General features: G+C 39.2%; 10 protein-coding genes across 10 annotated transcripts; all 10 read right to left on the bottom strand.

Annotated features, from left to right (window-relative positions):
• Positions 1-2660: 2660 nt before the first annotated feature.
• TM35_000113030 (uncharacterized protein) lies at positions 2661-3584 on the bottom strand (the record flags this gene model as incomplete). The annotated part of the gene is made up of 1 exon (XM_029025012.1): positions 2661-3584. The coding sequence occupies one exon, from the start codon at positions 3582-3584 to the stop codon at positions 2661-2663; it is 924 nt and encodes a 307-aa protein (XP_028883835.1).
• Positions 3585-4270: 686 nt separating this feature from the next.
• On the bottom strand, positions 4271-5386 carry TM35_000113020 (uncharacterized protein; the record flags this gene model as incomplete). The annotated part of the gene is made up of 1 exon (XM_029025011.1): positions 4271-5386. The coding sequence occupies one exon, from the start codon at positions 5384-5386 to the stop codon at positions 4271-4273; it is 1116 nt and encodes a 371-aa protein (XP_028883834.1).
• Positions 5387-6438: 1052 nt separating this feature from the next.
• TM35_000113010 (uncharacterized protein) lies at positions 6439-7458 on the bottom strand (the record flags this gene model as incomplete). The annotated part of the gene is made up of 1 exon (XM_029025010.1): positions 6439-7458. The coding sequence occupies one exon, from the start codon at positions 7456-7458 to the stop codon at positions 6439-6441; it is 1020 nt and encodes a 339-aa protein (XP_028883833.1).
• Positions 7459-7837: 379 nt separating this feature from the next.
• TM35_000113000 (uncharacterized protein) lies at positions 7838-8725 on the bottom strand (the record flags this gene model as incomplete). The annotated part of the gene is made up of 1 exon (XM_029025009.1): positions 7838-8725. The coding sequence occupies one exon, from the start codon at positions 8723-8725 to the stop codon at positions 7838-7840; it is 888 nt and encodes a 295-aa protein (XP_028883832.1).
• Positions 8726-9497: 772 nt separating this feature from the next.
• On the bottom strand, positions 9498-10271 carry TM35_000112990 (uncharacterized protein; the record flags this gene model as incomplete). The annotated part of the gene is made up of 1 exon (XM_029025008.1): positions 9498-10271. One exon carries the CDS (start codon positions 10269-10271, stop codon positions 9498-9500), a length of 774 nt encoding a protein of 257 aa, XP_028883831.1.
• A 1378-nt stretch (positions 10272-11649) lies between these two features.
• On the bottom strand, positions 11650-12249 carry TM35_000112980 (uncharacterized protein; the record flags this gene model as incomplete). Its single annotated transcript, XM_029025007.1, has 1 exon — positions 11650-12249. One exon carries the CDS (start codon positions 12247-12249, stop codon positions 11650-11652), a length of 600 nt encoding a protein of 199 aa, XP_028883830.1.
• A 1397-nt stretch (positions 12250-13646) lies between these two features.
• On the bottom strand, positions 13647-14942 carry TM35_000112970 (geranylgeranyltransferase type I beta subunit; the record flags this gene model as incomplete). Its single annotated transcript, XM_029025006.1, has 1 exon — positions 13647-14942. One exon carries the CDS (start codon positions 14940-14942, stop codon positions 13647-13649), a length of 1296 nt encoding a protein of 431 aa, XP_028883829.1.
• Positions 14943-15429: 487 nt separating this feature from the next.
• TM35_000112960 (NET1-associated nuclear protein 1 (U3 small nucleolar RNA-associated protein 17)) lies at positions 15430-17832 on the bottom strand (the record flags this gene model as incomplete). Its single annotated transcript, XM_029025005.1, has 1 exon — positions 15430-17832. One exon carries the CDS (start codon positions 17830-17832, stop codon positions 15430-15432), a length of 2403 nt encoding a protein of 800 aa, XP_028883828.1.
• Positions 17833-18618: 786 nt separating this feature from the next.
• TM35_000112950 (putative carbonic anhydrase-like protein) lies at positions 18619-19995 on the bottom strand (the record flags this gene model as incomplete). The annotated part of the gene is made up of 1 exon (XM_029025004.1): positions 18619-19995. The coding sequence occupies one exon, from the start codon at positions 19993-19995 to the stop codon at positions 18619-18621; it is 1377 nt and encodes a 458-aa protein (XP_028883827.1).
• A 796-nt stretch (positions 19996-20791) lies between these two features.
• TM35_000112940 (uncharacterized protein) lies at positions 20792-21511 on the bottom strand (the record flags this gene model as incomplete). The annotated part of the gene is made up of 1 exon (XM_029025003.1): positions 20792-21511. The coding sequence occupies one exon, from the start codon at positions 21509-21511 to the stop codon at positions 20792-20794; it is 720 nt and encodes a 239-aa protein (XP_028883826.1).
• Positions 21512-22204: the final 693 nt, after the last annotated feature.

The following is a 22204-nucleotide window of genomic DNA, read 5'->3' as shown; positions in this document are numbered from 1 at the left end:
CACGACACCTCCACAGCCCCACGGGATACACCACGGCCACTGGGACTGTCATTATCAACAGCAGTCGCAGCCGTCATGGTATACCCGCAGGCACAGCACAGCACAACGGCCAACACACACATCACACGGCGCATCATCATCATCATGAGAGAGACAATAATTTGGTTTGCGTAGAAACATTGGTGTAGAAAGAAAGAGAATCAAAAAACAAAAAAAGAAAATAAATAAAGTATCAAACCTGTTAGGACACACAAATCGATTACCACAAAAGGAACTCACATCGTAAAAGCAAAACCTACCAGTGAAAGAATGCAATACAGCGCAATAAAATCATTAACAATGAAAACAAAAAAAGTGTAAACAATAGAGAGTACAATAAATGGGCATCACACAAACAAGACCCAGCAAAACCATAAAAAGAAAAGAAAATTAAACAAATGATACCAACTTACCCAGTAAACACAGAAATATACACCAACTATGGGTGTAAGTCTATATATATGTATAAAAGCAATTATAAATATTAATTCATTTGTTATTGTTATTTCCTTTTTCTCACTACAAAAAGCAGTTCACCATCATCACAGTGCAAGCCCAGGTGAACACACACACACACAATGGAGTAGCAAAAATAATTATAGTATAAACACAGAGAGCAAAAACACACAAAACACATTAACATTAAGAAACAAAAAGAAGATAATTTCAACAGGTGGAAGATTAGTTGGACTGTAGGGATGTATGCAAAGAAAAGAAGAAAACAAAGAATGACCTGAGTCATACCACCACAATTAGCACACAAGAATACAGGCCAGTGTAACCACAATCAGTAGTGGTACACGCACCCACACAGAACTGATACTGCTGTTGTCTGTATCACCCTTTAAATTTGGTTTCTTCTCGTTCTGTGTAGTATGAATTTCTTCTGTGTCAGAACCACTTGTACAAGGTCCAGTAGAAGAATGGGATTGTGGTTCATTTCACTTCCCTATTTCTAACTTTCCCCATTTACCTTTGCAACTTTTCATTTTATCATTATCTCCTTTAGAAGTACTGTTATCTTGTCTGTCCTTCTTCAGCCACATTCTGAAGACACAGTTTGGTAATTCTATTTGTTGCTTCTTTACGAGGTGATGCAAGCCGAACTACAAATTAACAAGGTTTGGCAGAATACGAACAATTCTCGGAATAAAAAAGTTGTAACTAAGAAAATTCTTTTTTATTCAATTGGATCTTTCGTGATCACCCAATCTTTATTACATTATTTATTAGTTTATTCTCGGTCAGTTTTCACCCTTTGTGGAACTTCAGTAGTCTCCATTAAATTTTATCATACATGTTTCTCTTTTCTGCCTTACACCAGTAGTACACATAGATCATCTTTGCTTAGAACACCACCCTTTATCATACTTTGTTGTTTGCACTTCTTGCCGCTAAGCCTTTTTTTTTTTCTTTTTTCTTTTTTTTACCTAACACACCACGACGACTACCACCGCAATTTGCAAAAAGGGAATTTGAACAAAAGGACACAGAGGAGAAAGAGGATGATTAAGCGCTGGAGGACGAGGAGAGACTTCTTTGGCTGCAGGGAGAAGGGGATGGATGGGACTGACAACGGGGGTGTCTAAGGGCAGCGGCACCGACAACACCAACAACAGGGACAAGGACAACAAGATTGAGGAGGCTCATCTTCATTTATTGTATGCTCTGTAGATACCGCCTCCTCTTCAACAACATCATCAGTAGTAGTAGTAGTCTCTTCATCATCATCATCATCAGTAGACTCTCTAGCAGCAACCACAGTCATAGGTGCAATGCTCTGTAGTAAAGCCAGCAAAAGCAGCAAACGCCACGGTGACATCATGGAAAGAATTATTTATTTTGTCTTTGGTATTTGAACTGAACAGTAAAGCAGAGAGCAAAGGCAAAAAGTCAATATAATAGACACACACATATATACACATCCAAAACACAATGCCATAACAATCACTCAAATAGCATCCAATTAAAACAAAAAAAAAAAACACAATTCCCAGTATTAAATAGAAAATCACAATTAATTCTGAAAGAAGGATATATAATAAATTAAAAATGGCGACCAACAAGAGCAGGAAACACAAAAATATATAGCTCTTGATTGGGTGAACAGCATATATAGCAAAGGATGAAATTATGTGTAACAGTTATTATTTCTTCCCTCTGCAAAAAGCAGAATACCAAAACAGTACAGGTCAAAGCACACAACGACCCAGCAAAATCATCAAAAACAAAAAAGGTTTTTAACAATAAGCCCAATTTACCCAGTAAACACTGAAATATATACCAACTATGGGCACAAGTCTATATATGTGTGTATATACGGAATTATAAATATATATTCATCTGTTATTATTATTTCTTTTGTCCCATTGCAAAAAGCATTTCATCACCATCATCACAGTACAAGCCCAGGTGGACACAGAGAGTCTCCAAGAACACACAATGGAGTAGCAATAATAATTATAGGATATATATAGAGCAAAAACACACAAAACACATTAACAATATGAAGCACAAAAAGAAGATAATTTCAACAGGTGAAAAGATTAGTTAGACTGTAGGGATGCATCCAGAAAAGAAAACAAAGGATGACCTGAGTCACATCACCATCACCACAATAATTAGCACACAAGAATACAGGCCAGTGTAACCACAATCAGTAGTGGCACACGCATCCACACAGAACTCATACTGCTGCTGCTGCTGTCTGCATCACCCTTTAAATTTGGCATTATGTTGTTAGTGCTGATTTCAGGGACAGTAGGAATTGAATTGGTGGTGTTGGTGTTGGTGTCTGTATTTCTCGAGTCACCTTGGCTGCTTGATGAATTACCCTCTGAAGATGTAATTTCATTCCCAGCTTTTTCAGTTTCAGGTCCTTTTGACTCCTCATTGTTCTGTGAAGGTGTAACAGAAGTTTCAGCAGATGTTGAAGGGGAAGATTCTGTGCCTGAACTTTCCCGGTTAGAATTATTTTCCGCCGTTGCATTGCTGGGCTCACTCTGTTTGGAGTCTTCTGGAGTAGCACCTCCAGTTCCAACCACACCTTTTCCAGGCTGTAGGGGATGAGTAATAGGAGGTGCAGCAGTACCATTCCTAGCTGTAGGAGGATTAGTTCCCTCATGTTTCCGAAGACATTCCATAAGCTCTTGATAAGTACCACCAGCACAAGCACTAGCAACAGGATCAACAACAACACTTCCTGGTTGTGGCAGTGGTAATCGTGATGGTGTTAGTAATGGTGGTGAAGGAACAGGACCGGTACCAAGAGGAGGTACAAGACCAGAAACACCAGGTTGACCAACAGTATGAGGATTGGTTTCCTGTTCTAACCCAGTAGCCCCAAGAGCAGTAGGTTGAGAAGACTGAAGAAACTGACCAAGTGAAGCTGCTGCTGCTGCCCCAGGAACAAGAGCAGTAGGCTGAGAAGGCAGAGAAGGCTGGGGAGACTGACTAGTAGTCCCTTCAACCACCGCAGAAACACATGCCACACTTAGCAGAAAAGTCAAAAGACAAAACACACGGCGCGTCATCATCGTGGTCATCGTCACTCTTCTTCTTCTTGTTCTCGTCACTTGAGTTCACAGGTCTATGCAGAGAGTGTGGAAAAGAGAAACAAGAAGGAAGAGACAAAGAAAGATACATACATAGTGAGTGGATACAGGACATGAATAGTAAACCACAAAGAAACTCACATCACGAAAAGAAAAAGCCACCAGTGAAAGAACGCAATACAGCGCAATAACCTTAGTAAGAGTAAAAACAAAAAGAAGCCCACACTCACAAATATCTCAAAAAAGGCTGAACCACCCAGCAAAATCACCAAGCAAAAAAACAGATATTAACCATTCGCCCAATTTACCCAGTAAACACAAAGAAATACACCAACTATGGGTACAAGTATATATATGTATATATAAGCAATTATAAATATAAATTCATTTGTTACTATTATTTCTTTTTTCTCACTGTAAAAAGGAATTCATTATCACAGTGCAAGCCCAGGTGCACACAGAGAGTCTCCAATAACACACACACACAATGGAGTAGCAATAATAATAATAATTATAGGATAAACATAGAGAGTAAAAACACACAAAACACATTAACATTAAGAAACACAAAAGAAAGAAAAGAAATCCCAACAGGTGGAAGATGAGTTAGACTGTATGGATGCATGCAAGAAAAGAAAACAAAGGATGACCTGAGTCACACCACACCACCATTACAATCAGCAAACAAGAATACAGGCCAGTGTAACCACAATCAATAGGGGCACACGCACCCACACAGAACTGCAGATACTGCTGCTGTCTGCATCACCCTTTTTGCTGTTTGAAAGCTCAGGAGGAAGTGTTGTGGTTGTGGTAGTAGTGGTGGTGGTGGTTGATTCCTCACTGGTTGATTCACCCTCAGAAGGAGTTGCAACATTAGGGTCACTTTCAGCCTGATTATTATGCGCTTCATCTGTGGATGTATTGCTGGAAGAAGTATCACCTGTACGTTGATTTATGGAAGCAGAAGAGTCTTGTCCATCATTACTTTCTGGGCCTGTTGTGTGCGTGTTCTGTGTGTTGTCACCTTGTTCTGTGTCTCCCTGATCACTGCTACCCTGTGAGCGATCACCACTTGTTATCTGCTGAGACACTGATTCATCACCTTTGGTGGTTCCTTCAGGACGTGATGAAGTAGGAAGAACTGCTGAAGAAGGAGAATCATGAGAACGTGAAGTTGGATCAGGATCAGTAGTTGGTGGCTGATGGCTCTGACTTCGTCCAGCGTGATTATCCCTCTCAGTCAACACTCTCTCTTCTTGATGGCTTTCAACAGGTCCTTTTTCGACCCTTTGCTCCTGTGGATCCACCCTAGGCCCTTTCACATCTACATCTGGGCCCTTCGGATCCGGCTTACCTCTTTTACCAGGATGACCTCCCACAGGGTCCCTGCTATCATGTGCAGGATCACTATCGTCTGTGTGTTCCGATCCCTCTCTTGCCGGCGAGACACGACTACGATCTGGTTGTAGTGTTGCTGGTTGTGAGACGGAAGTACAAGCACCAGTACTACCCGTGGAACCAGTTTCAGGAACACCACCATTGGGGCACGGAGAACCAGGAGCTTCACCAGCAGCAGCAACAGGACCACCAGGAGGGCACCCAGTAGTAACACCATCAGCAGTGCACTGGGCGACAGGAGTACCTTGGAGAAGAATCTTTGTCTCACTCTCCGTATCAGGGACTTGGTCGGAAAGATCGGCGGTAGGCACTTCTTCAGCGAGGACGTGCACACACGCACATGAGAGCAGGAGAGCGAGGATACACAGCACGTGGCGCATCATCATTACCATTAAAATACTTCTTGTAGTAGTCTTACTTCAATCGCTTACAGAAAAAAAAAGACCAGATAGAAAAACAGAAAGAAAGTGAATCAATGTACACAAGAAAATAAGAATACACAACAAATCAAACATCAGATAACAATTAAAGCAGAAGCACCCACATAACAGAAAACTACAACCATAACTCAGATAGTACCCAAATTAAAGTAAAAAAGCACACAGTACCCAATAACAAACAGATAATCCCAATTAACCCCTCAAAATAAAAAAAAAAAGAAATTAAACAAAACGACCATCAGAAGTAGACAGCACAGAAATACATAACAGTGTCTCTTCTGGTCAAACCAAGCACAATTACAAATATACTTATGTATTCCTTATTATTTTTTCTCCCTACACAAAACACTCCAACACACAACAATGCAGGAGAAAGCACACAGCGCCCAAACAAAGAAAATGAAAAAAAAAAAAAACACAAATTGAGAGACGCATCAATCGCACAAAAATAACTCACAGTCCACTGAGTATGCTGGTCTGTTCTAGCACTTAAAAATACCAATTGTATTTATTACTATTATTTTCTTTGCTCTGCATAAAGGAGATTACCAAAAACCGTGCAGGGCAAAACACACAATACCCAAGCACACCAAAGAAAAAAAAAAAAAAGAAATTAAACATTAGCCCATTTTACCCAATAAACACAGAAATATACACCAACTATGGGTATAACTCTATATGTGTATAGAAGCAATTATAAATATAAATTCATCTGTTATTATTATTTCTTTTTTCTTCCCACTACAAAAAAGCAGTTCATCATCATTATCACAGTGCAAGCCCAGGCACACACAGAGAGGGTCTCCAAGAACACACACACACACAATGGAGTAGCAATAATAATAATTATAGGATAAACACAGAGAGCAAAAACAAACACAAAACACATTAACAATAAAAAGAAGAAAATCCCAACAGGTGGAAGATTAGTTAGACTGTAGGAATGTATGCAAAAAAAAAAAAAAAAAAGGATGACCTGAGTCACACCACCATCACCACAATAATTAGCACACAAGAATACAGGCCAGTGTAACCACAATCAGTAGTGGTACACGCACCCACAGAGGACTGACACTGTTGTCTGCGTTAGCATTCTTCTGTACTGCGGAGGCAATGCTGCTGATCCGTGGGTCGGTTGTAGGTACAGGAGGAAGTGTTGTTGTGGTGGTTGTAGTTGATTCTTCATTACTGGTTGTATTTTCCTCATCATTTGTCACGTTTGTCACCACACTCTCTGCAGCATTAGATTCATTGGAAGTCTCCGTGAGAGGATTGTTGGAAGAAGTTTCAGGTGCACTCGGAGGTGCCGGAGCAGCTTCAGTACGTAATTGTCCAGATGTATCTTTTGTGTCTGCGGCTGTAGTCTCTTCATTTTGTACAACATGAGTACTTTCAGCTTCCTGCACTTGTTCGGGTGATTTCTCTCGTTGTTCAGTTATATCGCCCCCGTTTTTCGATGTATCATTGGGTTTTGTCGGCTGATCTTCCCGTGCAGCAGCATCATGAACAGCAGAAGGAGCTCCAACAGTTGTTTCAGCTTCTTCTTGACCATGTGCAGCAGCAGCACCACGAGCAGCATCAGCAGACAATGCACCTTGCACAGGAACACCAGGACGTGCGTCAGGAGATGGTTCAGCAATCACTTTTTGCGAATTAACTTCATGTAATTGGCCAGGTACACTAGGTACTTGTGATGAAGCTGAAGGTAAACCTGACGACGAAGCCGTTGCTTCTGCTTGAACTGCTGGAGGTTTTTTACAATCGACACCATGAGGATCCTTTTCACATTCTGCAACTTTCGACTTTTTCTGTAACTCTTTTTCGGCATTTTTAACGTCTTCGACACTCGCGTCCGACGGTAAGCCAAGCACAAAACGCGAAACAACTGCGACTTCCGGGGTACCGATCTCAGCCATCACTGCCTTTGGCTGTCCAGCAGTAGTAGCAGCAGCAGCCATGGTATACCCGCAGGCACAGCACAGCAGAACGGCCAACACACACATCACACGGCGCATCATCATCATTGCTCTTCTTCTTGTTGTTCTCGTCACTTGAGTTCACAGATCTTTGCAATGGGTGTGGAAAAGAAGGAAAAAAAGAGAGAGAGAGAGAGAGAAAGAGAGTGGATACAGGACACAAATACTCACAGTGAGAGAGAGAAAAAGAGAAGCAGCTGCAACAGCAGAGTACAGTAGTATAAAAGGAATAGTCCCTTTACAAGATGATGCAGACCTCAAAAACAGTATATACAGAAAAAAAAAGTACACAAATCCAAAACAAAAGGGTCAAATACCAAAACTCCAAGTGTATATTGTTGTACAACAGTCTGGGTTNAGACTGTAGGGATGCATGCAAAAAAGAAAACAAAGGATGACCTGAGTCACACCACCATCACCACTACAATTAGCACACAAGAATACAGGCCAGTGCTACCACAATCAGTAGTGGCACACGCATCCACACAGAACTCATACTGCTGCTGTCTGCATCAACCATTAAATTTGGTATTTTGTTCCCTGCAGGTACAGGAGGAATTGAATTGGTGGTGTTGGTGTTGGTGTCTGCATTTCTCAAATCACCTTGGCTGCTTGATGAATTACCCTCTGAAGATGTACTTTCATTCCTAGCATTTTCAGTTTCAGGTTCTTTTGACTCCCCATTGTTCTGTGAAGGTGTGGCAGGAGTTTCAGCAGATGTTGAAGAAGAGGATTCTGTGCCTGAACTTTCCCGGTTAGATGTATTTTCCGCCGTTGCATTGCTGGGCTCACTCTGTTCGGGATCTTGTGAAGTACCATCTCCAGTTCCAACCACACCATTTCCAGGCTTTAGGGGATGAGAAACAGGAGGTGCGGCAGTACCATTCCCAGCTGCAGAAGGATTAGTTCCCTCATGTTTATGAAGACATTTCAAAAGCTCTTCAAAAGAACCACCATTAGCACAAGCATCATCACCACCACTTCCTGGTAGTGGCAGTGGTAATTGTGGTGGTAATGGTTGAAAAGGTACGCCAGAAGGAGGTGCAGAAACAGTACCAGGAGACTGAGGATGCAAAGGAAGAGCACCAGTACCAGGAGGCTGAAGAGACTGAGAAGACTGACCAAGTGAAGGTGCTGCTGGTGCCCCAGGAATAGTAGTCTGGGAAGTCTGAGAAAGCTGAGCTGTAGTCCCTTCAACCACCGCAGAAACACATGCCACACTTAGCAGCAAAGTCAAAAGACAAAACACACGGCGCAACATCATAGAAAGATATCCTTTTGTTGTTTTGGGAATATTGACTGGAAAACAAAGCATAAAAACAAAAAAAAAACAAAAAAATATATATTCAATACAATAGACACATATACAGACATACCAAAGGGGGAGAATAGCACAAGAGAATTATTCACAGAACAACAACACCACCAACACAAACAATAAAGAATCCAATAAAGGGGCACCACAGACAATACACAACTAAAACAAGAAAAAAAATTTTTTTTGAGCAGCACAAAGCATCATCAAACACACAATCACCACTGAAATCCTGGTATACATAAATTAATAAGCAATTATGAATACAAATGTGTATCAGTTATCTTTTTTTTTCCTTTTCTGCAGAAAACAGATCACAATAACAATAAAGAGCAAAGGACACAACGACCCAGCAAACCACAAGCAAAGAAACAGATATTAACCCTTAGCCCAACTTACCAAGTAAACACAAAGAAATACACCAACTATGGGTGTAAGTCTTTATATGTGTATATAGGCAATTATAAATATAAATTCATCTGTGATTATTATTTCTTTTTTCTCACTTCAAAAAACAGTTCATCATTATTATCACAGTGCAAGCCCAGACAGCCACACAGAGAGTCTCCAAGAACACACACACACAATGAAGTAGCGAAAATAATAATTATAGGATAAACACAGAGAGCAAAAACACACAAAACACAATAACATTAAGAAACAAAAAAAGAAAAGAATCCCAACAGGTGGAAGATTAGTTAGACTGTAAGGATACATCCAAAAAAGAAAACAAAGGATGACCTGAGTCACACCACCACCACCACCACAATAATTAGCACACAAGAATACAGGCCAGAGTAACCATAATTAGTAGTGGTACACGCACCCACACAGAACTGCTCATACTGCTGCTGCTGTCTGCATCACCCTTCTTGTTGTTTGTGAGTTCAGGAGGAAGTGTAGTTGTTGTTGTTGTGGTGGTAGTGGTTGACTTCTCATTATTATTGGGTGTGTTGACAGTGTCAGAGTTTATGGTTTCTGAGTTATTGGTATCAACTGTATCATTGTTTGGTTGAGAATCCTTTGTGTCAGTTGTCAGTTCTTGGCTCCTGCTGTTTTCTTGAGTGTCTGTATTACCTGTACTGGGTCCTGCAGAAGAATTGGGTTGTGCTCCAGTTTGATTTCCCTGTGGTCCTTCTGCTCCTGAATTGTTCTGTTCACCTTCACGTTGAACGGTTTCACTGATTGGAGTACTTTCAGGTTGTGCCGGTGTCTGAGCATGCGTACTCTGTTCAGTCACGGGTTCTCTGCCTTTTGTCGCCTTTGCACCATTTTCTCCAGAAGGATCTGGCAATGAAGGTTCAACAGCAGCACCAGCAGGACCTCGAGGAGAAGCAGGAGTTGAAGGAGGAGCGGGAGATACTTCGCACGGTTTCTTCTTTGCCTCTTCAGTAGATGCTGTCTCACATTGTATTCTTTCACTCTCCGTATCAGGGACTTGGTCGGAAAGATCGGCGGCAGGCACTTCTTCAGCGAGGACGTGCACACACGCACAGGAGAGCAGGAGAGCGAGGATACACAACACGTAGCGCATCATCATTACCATTACAATACTTCTTGTAGTAGTCTTACTTCAATCATTTACACACAAGAAAACAAAACCAGATAGAAAAACAAAAAAAAAGTGAATCAATGAGAACAAGAAAATGAAAACACACACCAAATCAAACAACAATCAATAATTACAGCAGAAGCACCCACATAACAGAAAACTACAACCATAAATCAGATATTGGCCCAAATAAAAGGAACAACGCATACAATACCCAGTAACAAACACATAATCCCAATTAACCCCTCAAAAGAAAAAAAAAGATATTAAACAAAACGACCATCAGAATCATAAAGCACAGAAATACATCAAAATGCCTCTTCTGTTCAAACCAAGCACAATTACAAATATATATATATATGTATCCCTTATTATTTTTTCTCCCTACACAAAACACTCCAACACACAACAATGCAGGAAAAAGCACACAGCGCCCAAGAAAAAAAAATGAAAAAAAAAAAACACAAATTGAGAGACGCATCAACCGCACAAAAATAACTCACAGACAACTGGGTATGCTGGTCTGTTCAAGCACTTAAAAATACCAATTGTATTTATTACTATTATTTTCTTTGCTCTGCATAAAGCAGAACACCAAAAACCGTGCAGGGCAAAACACACAGTACCCAAGCACACTAAAGAAAAAAAAAAGAAAGAATCATGTTTTTAGCATTAGCCCATCTTACCCAGTAAACATAGAAATATACACCAACTATGGGTGTAAGTCTATATATGTCTATATACGCAATTATAAATATAAATTCATCTGTTATTATTATTTCCTTTTCTTTTCACTTTGCAAAAAGCAGTTCATCATCATTATCACAGTGCAAGCCCAGGTGCACACGCACGCAGAGAGTCTCCAATAACACACACACACAATGGAGTAGCAATAATAATTATTATAGGATAAACGCAGATAGCGAAAAACACACAAAACACAATAAAATTAAGAAACAAAAAAACAGTAGAAAGAATCCCAACAGGTGGAAGATTAGTTAGACTGTAGGGATGCATGCAAAAAAGAAAACAAAGGATGACCTNAAATACCAAAACTCCAAGTGTATATTGTTGTACAACAGTCTGGGTTCATTAATCACAGGTATAAACGTATATTTGTGATACATACGATATATACGTGGTCAGTGAGCAGAAGAACACACAGGGCCTCTGCACATGACCAAAAACAAGAAATTTAATGAGAGAAAGGTAATAAAAAAAAAAAGAGGAAGTTCAATATAATTAAAAATAAACCTCCAAGTATATAGCGAATTACTTTACTTGACTACGGAAGTAGCAATAATATATATATGGTGAAATTATTATTATTAAGTGCTTCCGTCAATCAAACGAATCCCCTCAGTACACCGTTTTACAATACCAACGCAACCACAATCAGCAGAGGTGCGGCAGTGCGCATCCACACAGGGCTGAAACTGCTGTCAGCATCGCCCGGCTTCTGCTCGTTGCTTGGTGCATTAGTGGATGTGGGTTCTTGTGTTACTGGTTTGTCATCCTCAGGTTTCTGGCTGGGGTTTTGTTCAGGTTTCACATCATCTCCAGGTTGATCGGGATTTGTGTCAGGAGATTCCCCATCAGGTTTCTGTTGGTTACCACCCTCTTGTTCATCATTTGCGGGAGGTTGCGGATTAGGACTTGTACCATCTTGGCCAGGCGAACCCCCTCCAGTGCCATCATTATCAGTTTCACCACCTTCTTCATCATCTGTATCTTCTTCTTCTTCTTCCTGAGGGGGTACTGGGTGAGTCTCTCCGGTACCATTTTCTGGCTCTCCTTCCTCCTGCCCTGGCAGACCATCCCCAACCCCTGGAGTTGGTTCCGTGTCTCGTTTTACTGGGACCGCAATGTTCTCATTTTCTTTGACCTCAGCAGCAGAAGCCGCCATGGCATACCCGCAGGCGAGGCACAGCAGAACGGCCAACACACACATCACACGGTTCATCTTCATCATCGTGAGAGAAAAAAATAGTTTGGTTTGCGTAAAAACACTGATCTAGAAAGAAAGAGAATCAAAAAGCAAAAAAGAAAATAAATGAAGTGTCAAACATGTTAGGACACACAAATCGTTTACCGCAAAAGAAACTCACATCGCAAGAGAAATACACGCCTGTTAAGTTGTGAAATAAAGCGCAATAACCTCAGTAAGAGTAAAAACAAAAAAAAAGCCCACACTCACAAATATCATAAAAAAGGGCTCAGCGACCCAGCAAAACCAAGAAGCAAACAAACAAACAGATATTAAACAATTGAGCTCAACTTACCCAGTAAACACAAAGAAATACACCAACTATGGGTGTAAGTCTATATATATGTGTATATATATGCAATTATAAATATAAATTCATCTGCTATTATTATTTCCTTTTCCTCTCACTGGAAAAAGCAGTTCATCATTATCATTACAGTGCAAGCCCAGGTACACACAGAGAGTCTCCAAGAACACACAATGGAGTAGCAATAATAATTATAGGATAAACACAGAGAGCAAAAACACACACACAAAACACATTAACAATATGAAGCACAAAAAGAAGATAATTCTCAACAGGTGGAAGATTAGTTAGACTGTAGTGTGGATGTATGCAAAAAAAAAAGAAAACAAAGGATGACCTGAGTCACACCACACCACCATTACAATCAGCACAGAAGAATACAGGCCAGTGTAACCACAATCAGTAGGGGTACACGCACCCACAGAGAACTGCAGATACTGCTGCTGCTGTCTGCATCACCCTTTAAATTTGGTTCAGCATTAGCTGCAGTGCAGGATATCACAGGACTCCTTCAAGTTGAAGTGTATTCCTCTTCATCCTCCTCGTATTGCTCACCCTCATTGTCGTAATCACCATCAAGCATCTCAAAATCCTCAAGATCATCATCTTCCTCATCGCTCCCGTTCCCAACATCCCCAAGACGTTTCGCAGCCACGGGAATAGCATAACTAAACAAGAGAAGGAACACCAACAGTAGAAGTTTTAATAAGGGTATCAGTAGCTTTAGAGACTATCAGTCCTTACCAACCGGCAAACACAACACAATGTAAGAGTTAGTAAACAGAGCAGATTAACACATCACCATAACAGCCTTTCACATTCTTGTTCTTATTGCTTAACTATACAAGAGTACAAAGAAGGAAGAAAGGAAACAATTAAAAATAAACATACTCTAGAATATAGGAACGCGCAAAAAACCATACATAAAAGAAGTCCACAGAAACCAAAATAAAAAATAAAAATAAAAAAAAACCACATATTTTTGTGGTCATAAAAAATACAAACAGTTACACCAGTTTTTTTTTCTTTTTAAAGAAACTAGTGGTAAATGTGATGAATATTAGCAAAAAGTATTTTATCTTGGTTTTAATAGTTGAGGAAGTTTTGTTTTTTCTACTATTTCCCATGAACAGCCATATACAGGATGAGGAGGTCGAACTGGTAACATTGGTTTAAAACTAATGTGTTGCAGAAGACCTGAAAGTCCAAGACATGAATGCACAGCATCTACTTTGATACCAATACATTTACTTACACCACCCTTCTTGTGATCAGTACAAGAATTAATAAATCTCATGATAGGAAGTGGATCAATGAGTAGTTTATCGTTTTCACTATTACCATCACATTCATTTTCATTATCGCAGAGTATCTGTAGTGTGGATCCCACCCAGTGTGTGTAGCATGTGTCAGAATCTTTCTGAGGTCTCCCTTGATAACCAATAATTGTTTTTCTTCTTTTTCTTTCCTTTTTATTCTTCTTCTCTTGAACATCAACTGACCTATAATTATTATTATCATCATCGTCACTATAATTATTACTATTAGTATCATTATGATCATTAGGACCACGGGAAACACGAGCAGTACAATACCGCAGTAGTAAGTGACGATGACTGCGTGTGAGTGATGAGATGGCATTGCAGAGTACAAGTGAGGCAACAGCACAGAAAGTCATCCCTCCATGTGATTCAGCACCGGGAACGGCACCAAATCCCCCTTCGTGTGGATTCCAACAGCGCCATACAAATGCCACAGCATTATCAAGAACATGTAAAAATGATGGAATTGCAGATAATGGTAATGGGGCACATAATAAGGTTAATGACATAAGAGCAGAATAAGTGAAACGAATATCTACTTCAGAAATAATAGGAGAAGACTGAAAAGCACCTATAAAGGATGATCCATATAGAGAGTTATTACTATTTATTTGACATGATAAAATAAATGAAATGACTTTTTCTCTTTCTATCCATTCCAAGGTGGCTTTAGGAAGCATACAACATGTATTTAAAATGTGTAGAGCACAGTGAGTCATTGCTACTGTGGGACCTGTCACATAGAGAGGCAAAGGTTCTGATTGAAATCCTCCAATTTGAACATCATAGCAAAGATGTAATTCATTATATAATTCATTCTTATATCTATTAGAATCACTACTGCTAGTAATCCATTCCGCTCCCATCATATCACTTCCAACAAGGGCAAAATAGAGAAGTAACAATCTTTGTGTATGTGACTCCTGAATATTGTTTAATGCAATATGCATAATGGTTTCAAAGTACCGAAGATGGGCCTGCCGGTCACGCAGGAGGTGTAATATTTCTTCTTCTTCTTTATCATCATTATCATCTTCATTAGAATTCATAGTACTATCTATTTGCAGAAAAACACTATCAACAGTTTCCGTCTGATCAGCATAAACAAGAGAAGAATAAAAGAAAAAAAAAATAACAAACAGTGGATGAAATGATATGTTTCAATAAATGGAATTTAAATCAATATTTACCAAAAAAAAAAAAAAAGAAGTTACTATTCCATTCTTTTTTTTTTTTTAAGACACTGTAAAATGTATTAAAATTACCTCTTTTTTTTTCTTTTCTTTTTCCTGTTTTTTTTTTTTTTCTTACTAAATCATATTAAACGACTGTTCCTCTGTGCTTGATTGATTTCATTCATTCCCTCCTTCTTGAAAGATTCTCTTCTCTTCTTACTTTCCTTCCTTCTTTGATAAAAGATCATAATCTCTTTCCATCCATCACAATCATGATCTTTTTTCTTTTTTTCTTTTCTTTCTTTTTCTTCTTCTTTCTCCTGGCGAGTGTCTTTCCCACCTTTTTTCACTTCACTCCACTTCAGAGTGTTGGGATGCCTGCTCGCTTCTTGAGGTATGAGGAGAGCACAGAACTCATGGGTGGGGCGGTGTAGGCGGAGTCTGCGAGTACTCCCGCCAGCCACTTCTTTGCGGCCGCCGCCCGTACGGCATTACTGAGAGAAGACGCCTCATCCTCTTCATCATCTTCTTCATCATTATTATTATGATAATCATCATCTTTCTCTGCAGCATTGTTATTATTATTAGTGTTGTTGTTGTTGATCTTGAGTTTGTTTCCTCGTTTACCAATGCGGGAAACATCATGGAAAAAGTGTTGAAGTGACTTTTCACCGTCTTCCTGACTTACCACATCTTTACTCACTCCATTAAAATCCACAACCTCTACCTTTGCCGTATTCTCTTCTTCTTCTTGTTGTTGTTTGCTTGCTGTTAATGAGATGTGAAGTACACGAAACCCTGAGGCCTCATCCACCACAGCCACTCGCTCTTTATCCGCACCCGGCAAAGACTTCATTAGTGTAATACGATGTGGAGTAACACTGGAGGCGTGTCCCAATTCTTTTCCCATCTTTTCAGAAGATCCACATAACTCAGAGAGAGACCCATCATCTGTTGCTATTAATACAGATGTAGTTCCATATGAACAGAGAGCAGAAATAGTATGCTTCGTCGTTTCCCAAACTACCGCAGATTGATGAGGTGTGTTTAATGACCAAAAGTAAACATGTGTCTCATCACGAGCCACTACTGTACGGCATTCATTTAATAATTGAAGATCTCGAAGTGGTGATAAACATGTAGATTGTGTGAGAGTAAGTACACGATGCCATGTCTCTCCAGGACGAAGATTTGCAATACTGTAGATATGAACATTATCATCTGATATAAAACAGAGTGAAGCATCATGAGAAAGAATTAAATCATTAACAAGACGTGAAGGTGTAGCAGATGAGGATTTATTAATCCATCCCTTCTGTTCAGTAGCCGTAGCATAGGCATCATTTACATCTTCCGTAGCTTCTCCCCAACATTTCATAGAATTTGAACTGAGTGTAAAAACACGTCCATTTATATTATCGGTTTGTAATGCCAATATACGACTGCAATGAGGAGAATAAATAGTTTGTGATTCCACATGTCGTTTTACACTGGCATCATATACCCAAAAACGAAGTAATGGTGGAAGTGTTGTACCTCTAAACTCTTCATAGGTTACAATAGTACGATTATCCTTAAGAAGTCCCACATGTTGAATACCATGTCGAGGTGGAACTGGAATTGTTTCCATTTGTGAAGAAATGTGAAGTGAATATAATGCCTGTTGAGAGAAGGGATCACACACACGAACAACATTTGGTAAACCAGTTAATATAACGGCAGCTTGTCCCATCCAATTTCCTACAACCAATCCACTGCAAGCTTCACCTGTAGACCATTGAACACCATCAATAGATTTTTCTACTCGCATCTGTAAAAGATCAAGAGTGGCAAGTGTTGACTCTGCACATGCCATTAATAATTGTGATCCATTAGAGCAAGAAGGCACAATACAACGAACAAGTCCTAAACTGCATCCTATCTTTCTGAAAGTGTAGGAAGATAAATTCCAAACTAGCATAATAGATTCTCGAGCAGCAGAATAAAGAGAATTACCATCCACAGAGAAACTTAATGCTGTTAATGGTGTATGATGCCAATGATCTGAGAAATGATGATCATCTGTAACGGAAGGATAAACTATCAATTCCCCACGTATTCCACCAATAGCCACACTGTTTGTAACTGGATTACATGCCATACTTTGCATTTGAATAGGCAAAAGGAGTTGTCTACAGTTTTGTTTTTCTCTCTCACCATATAAAGAGTACTGGGCCCACTTTTCCCCACGTTGTCCGACAAGTACAAGACCTGTTAATTTTCCTGTTACCATCGTACAATCACGTAAAGGACTGCGAAAAGTCATAATAGATTCTGCAGAGATAACAGCCGTATCACGTAAAGAGGCTTCATACACACCAGCAATGGTGAGAAGCACACAATGTAATTCCCCATTCGCCTCGTGAAAGTGTGCCTCAAGAACACCATGTTCATTTATTAATTGTTTATGAACTGTTAAAGCTCGACGAGCAGAGACAATTGGTTTATGACCCGATGTTACTGTAGACTCATTCACCATTTTTATAGAAGAAGAAGATAATAATTCCACATGACTGAGAGAAATAAGAAACCAATTTGCCTCTGCATCAATCACATGAAGGTGCATTTCACCCTTTCCTGATTTTACAATATATAAACCGGCAATACGTCTACCACTTAATCTTTCCACACGAAATTTCTTGAGGTTCTTTGGGGCATAAAACGCAACACATGTGTCCTCTGCAACACACACTGCATCTTTGCAAATGGCAAAAAGGTGCGACATCGCCGTTGGATTAGGGAATAAAGATTATTATTTTTCTTTTTTTTTCTCTTCTTTCTTCCTATGGTGGATCTCTGTTGATATTGTTGTTGTTAGGCTTGGCGTCTTGAATTAATCTCTCCTTTCCCTTTTTTTCTTTTTCTTTTTCTGTTCTTGCCGTTATTCTATGACTCGACAGACCCCCCTCCGCCACTCACACTAATTTCTCTCTCTCTCTCTCTCTCTGTCTGTGTGTCTTCTTCTCTCTCTCTCTCCTTTTTTTTTTCAGGAGAAAAGATAAGTTTGCCATTCAAGTTAAAATTAAAAAAAAAAAAAACAAAAGAAGAAAAACAAGAAGAAAGAGAGCAAAAAAGAAAAAAAGGATACGAAGAACAGATTAAATAAAGAAAATAAGATAAAATGAAAGCAGAGAAATATTTCACGTACTGGAACATTGTTTTTTTTTTTTTGTTCTTCGTTTATTGTTTTTTTTTTTGTTTTATTATTTCTATTATTGTTGTTCGTTCCTCATTTATTCTTTTGCTCTCTCAATATTCACACCCATTCTTCCTTGTGGAAAACTCTTGGGAGGAGAGACGGCATACTTTTTAGACATAATACTACACTATTGGTTTACACCACAGACACTAACCTGCAGCACAAACAAAAAAAAAGGTAAAATAAATGAGAGAGATAAATTTCCCCCTCTCCATCTCTCTCTCTCTCTCTCTCTCTCTCTCTCTACCCCTCTTTCCATCCCATCTTTTTTCAAGTGAAGAAAGAAAAGAAAAGAAAAGAAAAGAAAAACTACTACAGCTGTGCTGTCCCATAATCCCATGATCTGCGTGAAAGTGGCTGCGTCTCTTCTGAACTCATTCCAGGTGTTACCGCACGACTCCATCGTCTGTATAAAATAAAAGTCACAATAAGGAGTAAAATGGCGGCACATGTAAAAAGAATTGCTTCATTTCTTGTAAATGCACGGGGCCATTTATTAACTTTGTCCTGAGAATCATCCATGCTGCTATCATCACTGTCTTCTGAATCTTTTTTTCCTCCTTTTGTTGTTTTTGTTGTTGGTGTTGTTGTTGTTGTTGTATTGGGAATAGGGACTGATGACTTGGATATATTGCTTGGAATCTCATCATCTCCTCCCCAAACATCTTTCTGAAGTGGATCTACATTATAATAATCCTTCATATCTTTCTTTGACGATTTTTTCCTCTCATACTCTAAATCCACGTAGCGGTAAATAGTACGTCCATTTAAAGGTTGTACGGGTCTTCTATTCCCCATGTGTTCTCCTGGACGGGCACGATTGAAGGCTTGAATAAGTCGCTCTAATGCAAGTTTAGAGATAATCTGAGGAACTGTCATCACAACAAAACGAACATTTTCTTCACATGGTGGAGTTGTAAGTGATCCATTGTAGACAAGATAATTTCTTCGCCTTGGAAGAAATCCATCAATGGCAATATCTTCCGTTAATGTACATGTTGTGAGAGCATGTTTAGGTGGAAGTGAACCTTCTACCAATATATGTCGAAGAGCACGTACAGAGGTTGTATTCACTTTATTAGATGCAACAAGTTGAACCGCAATTACCAATCGAGCCAATTTCCCTGTTGAGGAAGTATGCGCAAATACAAGATGTAATTCGGCATCTGGTTTACCACGTGGAAATTCATGTTCAACTGGTGAGTGAAAGTGTAAAGCCATAAATCGATACAGTGGTGATTTTTTATCAGTGGGATCTCGCGTTGTACATGGATTAGGCGACTCCCCACTTGGATCATCCAGATCCACAAAGTGAGCCGAAATGGTATTCACTTCATTCACTATCTTTAAGGATGTCTGCTCTGCGGCGAATGTACATCCCTGTGAGAACTGCAGTGGCTCCAAGTCTCTTCGCCAGACGGTGTGTTGTTGAGCCGCACGAGTGGCAAAGGAGATGGGACTCTGCCGCACACCTTCTCTGCAGAGCGGCGGCCAGGCACTAATGTTGGCGTAACTCCACTCGGGGTCTCGCACATCACTGCGGGGAACACCGGCGGTGGTGTAACTGTTCGTGGCCACAACAGGCAAGAGTATGGAAGGATGTACCGCAGGGTTGTAAACCAACTGCAGAGATATCAATGATAGGAACAATATCAGGGATGTGAATGCGTGATAAGAAGAGAGAGACATATATATATATATAACAGGGAGAAACGAAATAAATAGATTGATATAGATATAGAGTGGGGTTTTACTCTCTCTCTCTCTCTCTCTCTGTGAGTGTATATATGTGCGTGTGTGCAAGGTGCGTGTGTTTATATATGTGTGTGGTTTCCTGATGTACAGCCTTAATTAATGTGAGAACAAATAGAGAGAGAAAGAAAGATGATAGAATGATAGCATAGTGAAGGGGTTAATAAGCAGAGTGTACTCTATAATAAGGATTAAAGGAAGAAAAGAAAACAAAGAAATGCAGACGACATGTATTCCCTTCGTACATACACACAGAGTGAAAGAAACAAATAGAGAGAAAGAAAGAGATAAAGGGAGAACGAATAATATATATATAAAAAAGAAATAAACAAGATATCTGGTTCAAAAATTTCGCTTTGTTCACCCTTTACATGCATAAGATACTTTTTTTTATAATAATAATAATAATAATAATAATTATTATTATTATTATTAATTATTACTCTTATCATAAATAGTGGTTACATTTCCACCCTCACTTCACACACACATCATCATCATCATAATCATCGTCAGAAACTACTCTATAGATCCTTTTTTTCTTTTTCTTTTTTCTATTTTTTAGGACATGTACTTCACCCCATCCCACCCCGCTTTTGTTTCTCCTCGTACTTATTTTTTTTCTCTTCTCTTCTTCTCATCTTAATTCTCCGTTACTTTCCATTTTTTTTTTATTTTTTGTTTTGTATATAATATAATATATATATATATATATATATATTCCCCCTTTCCGCTAAGGTGCACTATCTGCGGTGCCGTATGATTTCTGAGCCGCCGCCCGCCGAGACTCCAAAAAACGTTGCCGCGATGCATTTCCCCCTTTGGAGTTCTGACTGTTATTATTATTATTATTATTATTTCCCGCATTTCCATCATTCTTCTGGAACTTCACAGCCACTGGGGGATCGACATTGTACAGTTCCTCATATTCGCCGTGTGTGGGGCTTCGTGCTAAGAGAAAACGGTAAACGAGAAACGCCATCGCTACTGTGATGAATAAAAGAGCCATCAGCCACGCAGTGAATGGCAGCCACGTGCTGTTGTGGAAGAAGTTGTGCGATGATGATGATGATGATAATAAGGATGGGGATGATGTGAACAACACTGTAGTGTTCGTTTCACCGCTTTTGTTTATCTGCAGGAATGGACAGGTTTTATGAGAATGAGAATGGGAATGGGGTTTCATTCCTTTACAGTGTTTATTATGCGCAGAAGAAGAAGAAGAAGAACAATTTGCAGACATTGTATGATTCATCATCGTACTATTATGTGTGCAATTCATCATATTGGTAGTAGTAGTAGTACTAGTGTTAAATAGATCGGTACTGTTGGTATCATTATTTTGAATAGAGAGAACAGCGGAGATGGAGATGGAAATGGTGTGTTCCACCGCCTGTGCGAGTGTTGATGAGACGCTGTCGGAGGATGTTGAGAGTGGTGTGAGTGCTACCATGAGGAATACGTAAACAACACAGCCTTCTGATATTAACATATATATATATAAAGAGAGAGAAAGAAAAGAAAAGAAAAGAAAAGAAAGAAGATAAGTGATTATCAATATATATATATATATATATTTATATATATGTAGAGGTTAAAGAGGGAATCACATATATATATATATATAGAGAGAGAGAGAGAGAAAGTGAGAGAACCAGTTCAGTTGTGCGGAATCTACACAAGAAAAGAATTAGAAAAAAAAAAAAAACGGTGAATGATCATCGGTCTTGCTAAGAGACTTCCATAATCCACAGGAAAGAACAGAAATCAGAATATAAATACCCACAGAAGAGAAAAAAAAAAAAATTCTTTGCTTTTTTCTTTTCTTTTGGTTCCTTTTTTTTTTTTTTTTTATTATTCTTCCTCTTCATCTTTGGATATAATGTATTCTTATGCGTCTCCTGTAGGAATTTATGTGTAATCAACGAAACGTAAACGAAACGAAAATGAAGAAAAAAAAAAACAAAAAACAGGAAACCAACAGGAAAGAAAGGGAAATGTATAGTAGGGGAAAAAAGGCAAAAAAACAAACAAACAAAAAAGGCCTTCAAAATGACTTTACCGCAGTCATACATCTTTTTATTATCAACCTTTCTTACATCATGTTGCCCATTACTATCTTTATGCATATATATATATATATATA

This window comes from Trypanosoma theileri (genome assembly GCF_002087225.1).
Source record: "Trypanosoma theileri isolate Edinburgh chromosome Unknown TM35_Tth_11_V1, whole genome shotgun sequence".
Classification (NCBI taxonomy): domain Eukaryota; phylum Euglenozoa; class Kinetoplastea; order Trypanosomatida; family Trypanosomatidae; genus Trypanosoma; species Trypanosoma theileri.
Note: the sequence above shows the minus strand (reverse complement) of the source record. Positions and strands in the feature narration are given on the sequence as shown.